The following is a 12182-nucleotide window of genomic DNA, read 5'->3' on the forward strand; positions in this document are numbered from 1 at the left end:
TACAATACTGTGAAAAAGTAGAATGACCCATAAATGCTTTTGGTGTCTATTTTAGTGTGAATGAGAACAAAAAGAGACATTCTGTTGAAAGGGTAATTTTGCTAGAATTCACAGAACTTTGGGGTGGAGTTCAGGTGTTTTCTGCTTTGGTCAAAGGCCAGACCCCCCTCTGATAAGTGCAACAACTGAGAGAAACGGCTGAGTTAAAAAGAGAAGATTGTGGGGGTTGGGAAAACTTCCCTGTGATCACCGAGGGTAGAGATGGAATTTGTAGGATGCTAGATAGACACTTATGTTTGTAATTAGAAGAAGCAATAATGTGTAATGGTTTGAATGTAATTAATATATTGTTGTGCTTATCTTATTTTACAGAAAGAAAGACTATTGTTTTTGCCATGTTTTGGTCTGTGTAACATACAAAATCTACTAACAGGCCAGAGGAGCAGACTCAAAACTGTTTAAATTGAATGTGAATCAAATGGAAATGTATTATGCAATTATCTTTAATAATTTAATTACATTTAAAAAGTAGAAGAAAACAATAATAACCCTGCTGACAAACCCAAAAGTCCTGAATCACACTAGTACAAAACAGCTCTAACACAAATAAACGTAAGGATATTTCAGGTGGTTCATTGGACCACCCTTCCTCTTCTTTCATAACATCCATAAAGTGTGCTTCACTGCTGTGTCTAATAAAGCAGACCACTCCATCACTGTGGAACAGAAGCATATTCTCAAAAAGGTCTGCGGGGGCGTTAACCTCTCCTCGTCAAAAAGTCTACCATTCCAGACCGCTTGGGTCGAGTAAATACCACTCTCAATCTCTCTCTTTCACTTTTCCTGCCTTTTCTTTCACTCCCCCTCTGCCTTCGCTCGGTGTGTTAAGTATTGTGTGTGTCTCTGGGCAGTGTGTCACTCAGCATCATTAAATGCAGGCCTCAGCCTTTGGCCAGATCAAGATAATTAACTGGAGAGGTCACAAGCTAATGAAATGAAAAGAGCCCACCAAAATGGTGCTCGCTAATCCGCCCTATAGCCGTACCTTTATTGAGGCCTGGTGGAGAGGGGGGGTCCAGAAAAGAGCAGTGTGCTGAATTATCAATAAGAATGATGGGAAAACTCAGGCATGCTTAGTGTTTGCCAGCCTTCATGGCTAAGGCCTGTGTAGCACAGTGTAGTTAAGTGTGTGTGATGATGGTCACCCAGAGTTCTTTTTTTTACATGTTTAAAAAAATGATTAATAATCTGAAATAAAATGTTTACAATTAAATTATGCAGTTCTTTTGAAATATGCTCAAGCATAATATATCTACACATTTATTGTTTAGACAGTTTAGAACTTGTAGACTTTTAAAGGACCCATATCCACAATTGTGTGTGATTATTATGTATATATATATATATATATATATATATATATATATATATATATATACATAATAATGTGTGTGTATTGTGTTTTGTATCAACATGTACCAACAACCTATTTAAGTTTTACATGGACATTTTCATATCTCTCTTTATACCTTAACATGTTTTCATTTCTGTGCCTTTAATACTTAATCTACTTACCTTTAATACTACTGTAAATAAGCTATGTTCTGATTGGCTACCCCATATTGTTCCTTATTTAAAAAATAGTCCAGGGATGAATACTTCTTATAACTTTAGCATGAATGGGCAGGGCTTACCTGCTATAGACTGAATCAGTGGATATTGCATGTAAATATGTTGGACTTCCAACAAGGACTTCCAAATGAGTTGTTTTTGCAGCTATGTTTACATATATGAACTGTATGAAGTAGGAGGAGAACGGTACATTTAAAAATTGATCAGTGTTTACATAACACATAAAACTGTTATGTTCAAAAACTGAGGAGAACTTTGGTTGAGCCCTTTAAAAGTCATTTTTATAAGTATTTGAAATAACAGTCTGAAGAGGTGGTGTACTTTGCTAGCAGATTTATGTGTACTTTTGAGTGAGTGTCCAAGTGTGTCCCATTTCCAAAACATACAAAAGCACAGTGTATATATATTATATATATTATATATATATATATATATATATATATATATATATATATATATATATATATATTATTGATTCTATTTCAGAAATATCCATGAATACTACAAAAATAGCCAGTCTTAATGGGGGTTTGTGTCCATTTTGTAAATGTAGAACTACATTATGTCAGTGTGCACTTAAACTATACACTAAAAGGCTGGACTTTGGGACAGGTTGTAACTACCACACTTCCAACAAACAATGCACACTCTAAATCTGCCAATAACTGACACTGTCTGCACCTTAGTTTTTCCATAAAGGATTTTAAGATTCTAATAAACATTTGAACCCCCAGCATTTCACATGACTTTTTAAATGTAATATAATGAAATGTCATTTTTTAAACGTTGAGCATCTATATTAACACTTTCAGTTGTTCAGAAGTGTTACAGTGTTTCAAATACAGTTCATTCTTCTCCTGTAAAGTTACCTTATTGGAGTTTTGAGGAGGCACTACAATCTCACAGACAGTGTGCAGGGTTGCTAATGAACGAGAGGATTTACTGTGATGACATTTTTTTTATTTCTTAGTTGGTTTGTGCAAATTCTAACGTTTCTGTAAAGGTCCTATGCCCACATGAGCTCCTGACTTGACGGTTAGCTTCCCTGAATGTAAGATGTGCTATGTCGACTTCGTCCAGGGGCACTGCCGGGGATTTTTGAGTTCTTCAAGGCATTACTTTATTTTGCACTACGGCAGGCTTGCAGAAGTAATTCTTTAACAAAACACAGTAAATATTCCTGATATTTCCCGATAGTGTTGTTGTTCTCATGTTGTGTTCTCTCAGTGCCATGTGCTGTTAGCAAGATGAAGAGATCGTAGCCTTTAGACTAGCCCCCACTCCCTTCCTCGGGTCTGCATCTTCTCAAGTCTTACCAGTAAAAGAAAATAAGCAGGGAGCAGACGATGGAGAGATAGAGAGTTACCTATCGTTAACTTTTAGCCTAGCACAGATTCCCATTTGCTTCCCCAGCTGTTGCTTAGTCGTGTGCCGAGTTTGAGCTTCCTTTCAGCGGACAGTGGCACAGGAAAAGCCTTGGTCACAAGACAGGGCAGCTATTTTGGGGGTGTAAATATTATCATTATTATTATATTATTACAACATTTCAACAATATATCCACATACATAAATCCATTTAATATAAAAATACAGGTCAAAATATTTACTTAATGTAAGCTAAAAACTGCTAAGAAATGTTTAAAAAAGACAATTACTTGATTGTATCAGATATATTACTGATAGTCTTTTGAAAGTTTAATAATAATCTCCAAAGACCACTTAAAATAAAGCGCTACCCTTTACTACACACTTTATTTTTATTATTAAAATAAAGTTTTCTATAGCATAGGATACATTTTTGGCCACTGCTATGTACAATAGCACACCGTTAACGCTCTGATTTAGACAGAACAACGAAAGCCTGTGAGGGTTTCAGCCTCACTGCAGAAGTCATTAACCAATATAAGCTCACTATCAGAAGACTCAGACTCAGTGTCCAAATTAATGAAGCTCAATTAGCAGTTCTGTTGATGTAGAATTGCCCTTCTTACAAAAAGGAACTGGAGATAGAAAGCTAAAAAAAGAGTGGAGTGAGACAGAAAAGTGAGAGAAGGAGAGTGAGGGGCGGGGGGAGAAAAGGGGAGGGGGACAAGGAGAGATTAAAATTGTCTGAATTTAGTCCACGCTCAGCCTATTCATTTGGTATTCTGCTCAAATCAGGGCTTTTGTTTGTGCCAAAGTAAAGTGGCGTCAATCATCTCGACCTGGTTTTGTATGGCTGAAGAATTTATTATGAATTTGCAACCACACATAATGAGACCACCCCCCCCAACAGCCCCCCAAACTGCACCAACAATCTCCATAGTATGTCAAACTAGCAGAATGGGAGAGAGAGAGAAATATAGATTAAGAGAGAGAAAGAAAGTAAGCGACACAGCCAGATAGAGAAAGACAGACAGAGAAAGAGAGACAGAGAGAGAAACCGACAGATAGAAGGAGAAGAGAGTAAAGTTTGCCACCACCAAGCCGCTCGCTCTCTGGAACCACATCAAAGTGACAGGAACGTCCAATCAGATTTGTCTTACAGGCATTACATGATGAATATGGTGCAGCCACGGCACAAAAGCGCCTTTGTGGAGGCCTGGAGCGGAGGCCATTCACGGCCGCAAACAGCCAGCCAGAGTGGAAGTAAATGGCCAAAAGGCCCTCACCGAAAAAAAAAGCAGCCAAACTTGTGCAGCACAATGGCCCATGCAAATGACAGCAACCCCTTCAGCCCCCCTGGTCCAGAGAAAGAAAGAGAGAGAGAGGCAGAGAGAGAGAGAGAGAGAGAGAGAGAGAGAGAGAGAGAGAGAGAGAGAGAGAGAGATTCCCCTCCTCTGTTAGGTCGTCTGAAGTTTAGAGCTCCATTCAGTTTGGCTGAGAGGTGTCAGTTGAAAGTATTAGACTGAGCACATTCAACCCCCTTTCTTATTTCAATCTAAAAAAAAGAACGATTTTTTTTCTTCTTTAAAGATAGAAGTCCACTGACTTTTTTGTCAGCGTGTGCAGCCAACCTGAATCCTTGCAGAAAGGAGAATGGCTCTCCTTTTAAATCGGGCGTTAGAATACACTGGTGAGGCCTCCTGACACTAGCCTGCATGAGGAGAAAAGGTGGAATAAAAAATCCTGCTTTCTCTGATTCGCAGCACAGAAAGCAAATGTTCACTATTGATTTTCCTTGGAAGAAGCAGAAATGTTCTTTAAAAACTTCACTGTGTCTGAGTAGCAGGGCTGCCTTCAGGGGGTGACGTACACAAGGAGAACGGCTGTCTCTTTGAGAGTGTTAGTGTGAAAAGGCTGTGCAGTTATCACAAAGATCAGCACGGCTTTTTCACACTAAAACTGCATCACTCCACTGACGCCTTGACAACCATAGAAAAGGCTGAGCTGAACCAACGTTCTTATAGGAAAGTCTGTTCACGCTGCAGCCATCTTTGCAGCGTCGCTGCGCAGGGATTTCTAGTTCAGGCTCCAAGACAGGGCTCCGATATCTAAAAATGGAGAGACTAAAATATTTGAAACTGAAGGTCAAATTGCCATTTCACATCACATTTTAAGCACTGACTAAACCTGATAAAGACCTCATGAATAGCTTGTAGCGTTCGGCTCAATAATGTACAACAAAACGATTTTCAGCTCGTTCTCGCTACGACGCTTGCACAGTTCTCCATATTCTCTTTTGCTCACAGTGTAACCATCAAGCTGATGGTTCTTTTTATTGAAGAGCGGGACTTTATTCATAAACACACGCTATGCTGAGTGTTACATGAACTCCCATTCAGATTTTAACCAGTAGATACAGTTCCCATGGCTCTATCTGTACCACAAAAGGTGAGCCTTCTAGTATCAGCAGTTATCTGGGCAGCATACTGGACTCAACACTTCCACCTTCCACAAACCTCCACTTAGTCTGGCCTGATGTTTTGGAATTGTTACTGTTGAAAAGCAATAACTCATTTGTCGTGGAATCACTTTTTGTGAAAGGAGTTGACAGGATAAAAGCGTATTCTGTATAAAAACTGTAGCAGAAAAGCAACAGAACACTCAAGACTTGTATTATTTGTGAGACCACACTCCCTCTCATGCTCTCTCATATTTATGTTAATTTAAACATCATATTGTCACATTTCGCAAAGCGATAATAGCTTCTCCGTTCCCAATAAACTTTGCACCACTGTTTATGTGTTTGCATAGATAGGCACATGTTCTAAAGTGGTCCATGTGTTTTAAATGGTTCCATTGTGAAAATGGACCCCCGCTCTCCTATTCTGGCTAAAGATTGACATGGTTAATAGTGTTTAAAGGCTACATATACCTGCATGCATGGATGATGCAGGCATGCATGTTTTTAATGCTTCAACAGTATAACTTAAACCGTCTGATGAAAACATCTGATCACAGCAACATCATCTGATATCATAAGTTTATTAAAGTATGAAAAGGCTCAAGATGACTGAATGTTAGCTAGCTAGCACTGTGGATGTAAAAGTCGTATGCCTGTCCCATGTGTTGTACATGCTAGCTATCTTTCCCTGATACATGCAAAATCTTACCTGTTGTGTCAAACATGGAGCTAGCTAGCTAAGTGCCCAAGCAAGGACGTCTACAGCCTGATTTATAGCCCAAATAGCTGCGTGCATAGGGTGAACTTGAAAAAGTGAAAACAGAAGACAGCATATATATGTATAAATAGAGTGAATTTATTTATAAAAAGGGAAAAAAAGACGTTTTTACACAAAATATATATGTTAAATCATCTGATAACAGCAAGTGAAAAAAAAAACACAAGTGGAAGGAGCCCCCAACATCCTCTCTAGAGAGCAAGCTAACAATATGCCACACAAGTTCACTTTTTGTAACTAACATTCAGGCTGAATACTGTGGCTTAGAGATGCATATTGCTGCTACTTTTCTTTAGTGTCCTATTTGGCTGATCTGTAACAAAATGCAAACTGTCCAGTTGTAAAGGGATAAAGACTGTGGGCACAAACAGAGTTTACAGATGATGAGAGAACACTAGGAGAACACTAGCAACGTAAGAGCAGTTGTGTGGTTTGGTAAACACTTTATGTTTGCAGGCCTCAGTGGCTCACAGTGCTGGTGCTGAAGCACAATGTGTGATTTGTAGTCATTGGTTTAGAAGTTGGTGCAGGTTGGGGGTTCGCCCATACAAGACTGAGTTTGCTGAGTTGGAAAAATAGGCTAGCCTGGTCTCAAATGAATTAGTACATATGCGACTAAAATACCCTTTCTGGATTAGAACAATTTGTACTAAATATAAATCGACCTTCATACATATGCACAAAGCGTGAGTCATTAATTATGTATGAAATATCTCTTAATGCAAATGTTTCTTGGGGTACTCTTTTAGTTGTATATGTACAAATTGTAAATCTTGTTAAAACACATGAATTATTCATTGTAAAATAAATAAATACATAAAATAAATACATAAATAAAAATGTCATTGCTCAGGGAATTGCTCAGCCACTAGGGGCGCTATTCTGTGGCCAGTATATTGGTGCCCTTTGTGTTAATAAATGAATAGTGTTAAATAGAGTTGTCTAACCAGTTAATTAATTATATGCATTATGTAAAATGATGTGTTTACATTTTTTAAAACAGGTCATGTATTGAAGAAAGAATAAAACGTTATCCTAAAATGTACCAACAACATTTTGCGGCCTCTGTAAAATTCTGGTGCACCTTAGAAGAGCTCGATTCAAAGGTGAGTTTCTGTTTAACTAACTGTCAACTGAGGTACATGGTGATGTTGGTAACATATGTGTGTCACTAGCTTGGGGCAGATTAGCAGAACGAAGAATGATTAGATGGTGTCATCACATGAAACAGCTCACAATCTTTCAGCCAATTTGTGGTTGAGTCAGTCGCATTTCAGACTATAAACGGTTGGTGGTGACGACTGTCCCAGGGAGTGTTTTGCTGGAGATTAATGGGTTTGTATATCATCAGTTCAGCCTGCGGTAAATAATTGGTCATTTGCCTATTTGGGCTGGTCAGACTTTCAGGAAGGTATAACACTAACTATCAAACCTACTAGACACTTTAAATAAGGCCCAGTGGAGTGAAGCAGACAAACTGGTATTCCTATAGTCATTCATCATTTTGTTAAAGTGCTGTGTGTGTGTGTGTGTGTGTGTGTGTGTGTGTGTTTGATGATGTATGCTGGATTCAATAGGAGATGACTGTGGTGGCAAATGGAACAAGCTCATGCTCTGATATGAGAATATCTGTGTGTGACTGATCGCGCAGCTGACCCTGCAAATAAGACAGTATGACACATGCTAAAGCAATAAATACACAGATTAATAAATTAATGCATAAAAAAGGCAGCATGACAGCATGACTAAATATTAGTATTGTGGCTGCAGTGGTCCTCTGTGGACTGCGCTGCTCCAATGCTCCATTTCTCTTATTGAATAATAAAGCACTACGGGGTGATTTATACATTTTCCTATTGTGCTTTTGAACATATAGTAGGCTGCATAAAGGGATGAAAGATTACTAGCATAAATCATTTGCTCTTTTCCTTCATGTGCATAGTCGCGAGCACAGGCGCGAGCCGCTGGCCAATAGGAGCGCAGAGCAGCTGCGGCACGTGGCCTGCACCTGCTGCAGCGCGGAGGGCCACTAACACTGACTGACCCATGGAGAAAGATCAACTCTCTGACACACACACACACACACACAAAGGCTCGTTATTCACAGTGGAATGTTTTTAGAGATTCATCAGCGAATCAAACACACTGCTGCTGCTGCATTGTCCTCCTTACCTTGCATTACTGCTCTGCAATAAGTGCTCTAGATTGTTATGGGCGAGGGGCATTCACCGAGTGTCTAAATGGGCCTAACCATCCTCTAAAGGGACATTATGCTCTTTTATTGCACTCATTTCAAATGCAAACGCCTGCAGGTGAAATCCAAACCATGATTTCATCTCTGCTCGGCTGGGGTTGCCACCACCAGTGTTTGTTTGCAATGGGGGGCTGCTATAATATGGATAATGAGGTACAAAAGCACTCGCTTGAGCGGAGGGGTGGTCTGACTGGTGGGAAGGCTGATAAAAACGCAGCTGGGGGATGCACGTAGAGTAAAACCAGCAGGACTTTTATCTGAGCTGATCTCTGAAGGGGAAAGAGGGAGTGTGACCCAGTTTGTCCCCTTCACTTCACTGGGCCATATTTAAAAGGCCTCGGTGCCCTCCAAATAAAGGGGAAACAATCCATCCAGTGTCTAGTCGATACAACAAAAATAAATCATGCCTGTCTTCATTTTTTTTTTTTATTCCATACTATCTGATTGATCATCAAGACGGTATGATACATGCTAAAACCATAAAATTAATAAACATAATTACATATATTAAAGTATGAAAAGGCTCAAGATGACTGAATGTTAGCTAGCTAGCACTGTGGATGTAAAAGTCGTATGCCTGTCCCATGTGTTGTACATGCTAGCTATCTTTCCCTGATACATGCAAAATCTTACCTGTTGTGTCAAACATGGAGCTAGCTAGCTAAGTGCCCAAGCAAGGACGTCTACAGCCTGATTTATAGCCCAAATAGCTGCGTGCATAGGGTGAACTTGAAAAAGTGAAAACAGAAGACAGCATATATATGTATAAATAGAGTGAATTTATTTATAAAAAGGGGAAAAAAGACGTTTTTACACAAAATATATATGTTAAAATCGCGGATATGTACATTTTCCGTATAGTCTACAGAACACCGAGAACAAGTGCATACACTTTCAACAGTCTCCTCCTCGTTCAGCCACGAGGAGCCAAATGTCTGATCAATAACATGTTCTACTGAACAAAACTCTAGTCAGTGTTAAGAGCATTAACATCATTATACCTTCCGACTAATAACGCTACCACGTGGTCATTGTCACAGAAGAGGCAGTGGACATTGTTTTTTTCGTTTTGCTCGGCATACAAAAATAAATCTTTATATATAAAAAATACAGCTTATAATACAGAAGTTTCCGTTTCAGGAATGACGGCGTCAACACTCATCCCCACCATCTCCAGATTTAACCGGCTGCTGCTGGTGCTCGTCAAAACACGATGCCATACCATCAACATATCTACTGTCCATAATTGCACTTATCAGCTCAAATCTTTCCGCCACCAGAGCCGCCCCCACCCGCCCCTTTTTGTCCTTGAAACTTTGAGCGGAGTGAACGAGCGACGTCTCGTTATTTCTTCTTTATTTTAATCCTCGTTCAGTCCTGCAACTGCATCTGCAAAGGCTGTGTTCGAAATCACTCCCTATTAGAGTGCACTAGAAAGGGTGTGGTGGTGTTCCAATCCTCAGTGCTACCCTTTATCCCCGTACCATAACAGTCAGCAACTTGGCATACCAACTTACACAGCTGTCATTTTTAAGCTAATTACTAAAAGTAACTTGGATTAGTAATGCTGAGGTGACATTTAGGCTGTTTGTTGTGCTTTCTAGGGTACATTAATGATCCCTTTTGTCCGTTCGTGACACTTTTGCAACTAGCTAGCAAGCTAGTCCTGTTTTGAACGGTTTGCCTCAGTCAGTCCGTTGATGCTGGTTGCTATGTTACCGGCACAGAGCGTCACGGAATGCTGTGTTCCAAATCGTCGCCTCGTTCCGCCGTTTGGTTCCCTATGTAGTGAACTTGCACAGATATGTGTAAAACGGGGCGTGGTGAGGGAGGGAGTGCACTGGGATGAACCGGAGCTGTTTTCCGCACGCAGCTCAAGCAGCACTAGGTTAGCGGGACGCGGATCTGCCCCCGCGTCGCTCGGTTGCGCGACCCAGTCAGTATCTGTCGAACCACGTGGTGAAGTCCAGCAGCTCCTGCTCCTCGGAGCTCAGCTGCTCGTAACTCCCGTCGTCCGAGGAATAGGAGGAGTGCGGCGACTCCGGCTCGGCCGAGTAGCTGTGGGAGAGGCTCGGGGACGGTACGCCGCAGCGGAAGGCTGCCGAGATGGCGTCGTGCTCGTCCAGGAGCTGCTGCAGGGCGCGGATGTACTCCACCGCCGAGCGCAGCGTCTCCACCTTGCTCATCTTCTTGTTGGCCGCGCCGTTGGGCACGTGCTGCCGCAGGGTCTGGAAGCCCATGTTGACCTGCTTCACGCGGTTCCTCTCGCGCTCGTTGCGCCGCGCCACGGCCACGGGCTGCTGCTGCGGGATGCTGTAGCCCAGCCCGCTGAACGTGAGCCTCCGCTTGCAGCGCAGAAGCTCTGGAGAGCTCGAGCGCGGGGGTCTCTTGGCGGCTCTGCTCGCGCTGGAGCTGGAGGGAGGAGCGAGTGAAACAAGTGCGGTGGCGCGCTCGTGCGCAAACGGGCACGTCGCTGGAGCGGCGGGGGCGGTGGAGGTTGTGGTAGTGGTGGTCTCCATCACGGATGCAGCGATGATGCTCGCGGCTCCAAAGTCCGTCCTCGGACAAGCTCGAAAAATAAAACAGCAGCAGCAGCACAACCGTAGCGGCGCGCTGCGCTCGTGTCTTTCGCGTGCGTGGCTGTTTGTGTCTGTCGCGAGTCCAAGTCTCGCCTTGCCCCCCTCTTACACCCAGTGGAGCGATCTGATACAAACTTTGGCAGCACTGGGCTTTTTCAACACGCGCGCGCCACCCCACCCCCTTTAAAGCGACGCACGCTCCTCCGCGAGACCCCGCCCCCGCTGCGCGATTCTATTGCTGTTACCCACCACCTCTACGGACGCCCCCCAACCCACCCGCCTCGGTGAGCCAGGCGCGTGGCTCCGCCGCCTCAATAAACAATCCGGGCGCTTTCAGCGCGCCAGCACGCGCTCCGCTCATTTGCATACCAATGGCGCGCGACTCGAAAGGCCATTGGACGATTCAAACGGCGTGGAAAGTTGCAAGAAAAGGGGGAAAGTGAGAGAAAGAAAAATAGAGAGAGAGAGAGACATAGAAAGAAGGGGGGAGAGAGAGAGAGACGAGAAGCAGTAAGCAGTAATACGCTGCTGCTTTGAAAAAGGGATAGATAGATATACAGACAGACAGACAGATAGATAGATATACAGATAGATAGATAGACAGATAGATATACAGACAGATAGATAGATAGACAGATAGATATACAGACAGATAGATAGATATACAGACAGATAGATATACAGACAGACAGATAGATAGATAGATATACAGACAGATAGATAGACAGATAGATATACAGACAGATAGATAGATAGATATACAGATAGATAGGTAGGTAGATATACAGACAGATAGATAGACAGATAGATATACAGACAGACAGATAGATAGATAGATATACAGATAGACAGATAGATATACAGACAGATAGATAGATATACAGACAGATAGATAGATATACAGATAGACAGATAGATATACAGACAGATAGATAGATATACAGATAGATAGATATACAGACAGATAGATATACAGACAGATAGGTAGATAGACAGATAAGTGAACAGATAGGTAGATAGACAGATAAGTGAACAGATAGGTTGATAGACAGATAAGTGAACAGATAGGTAGATAGACAGATAAGTGGACAGATAGGTAGATAGACAGATAAG

At 41.8% G+C, this 12182-nt stretch overlaps 1 protein-coding gene across 1 annotated transcript; it reads right to left on the bottom strand.

Annotated features, from left to right (window-relative positions):
• Window positions 1–9270: 9270 nt before the first annotated feature.
• LOC140549865 (achaete-scute homolog 1b-like) lies at window positions 9271–11193 on the bottom strand. Its single transcript, XM_072673615.1, has one exon. The coding sequence runs from the start codon at window positions 11007–11009 to the stop codon at window positions 10428–10430; it is 582 nt and encodes a 193-aa protein (XP_072529716.1). The 5' UTR covers window positions 11010–11193; the 3' UTR covers window positions 9271–10427.
• Between the last annotated feature and the right edge of the window lie 989 nt (window positions 11194–12182).

The sequence above is a fragment of the Salminus brasiliensis genome, chromosome 2 (genome assembly GCF_030463535.1).
Source record: "Salminus brasiliensis chromosome 2, fSalBra1.hap2, whole genome shotgun sequence".
Classification (NCBI taxonomy): Eukaryota; Metazoa; Chordata; class Actinopteri; order Characiformes; family Bryconidae; genus Salminus; species Salminus brasiliensis.

Coding starts and splice junctions, on each gene's coding strand:
- LOC140549865 (XM_072673615.1), bottom strand. CDS start 11,009: ATGGAGACCACCACTACCACAACCTCCACCGCCCCCGCCGCTCCAGCG.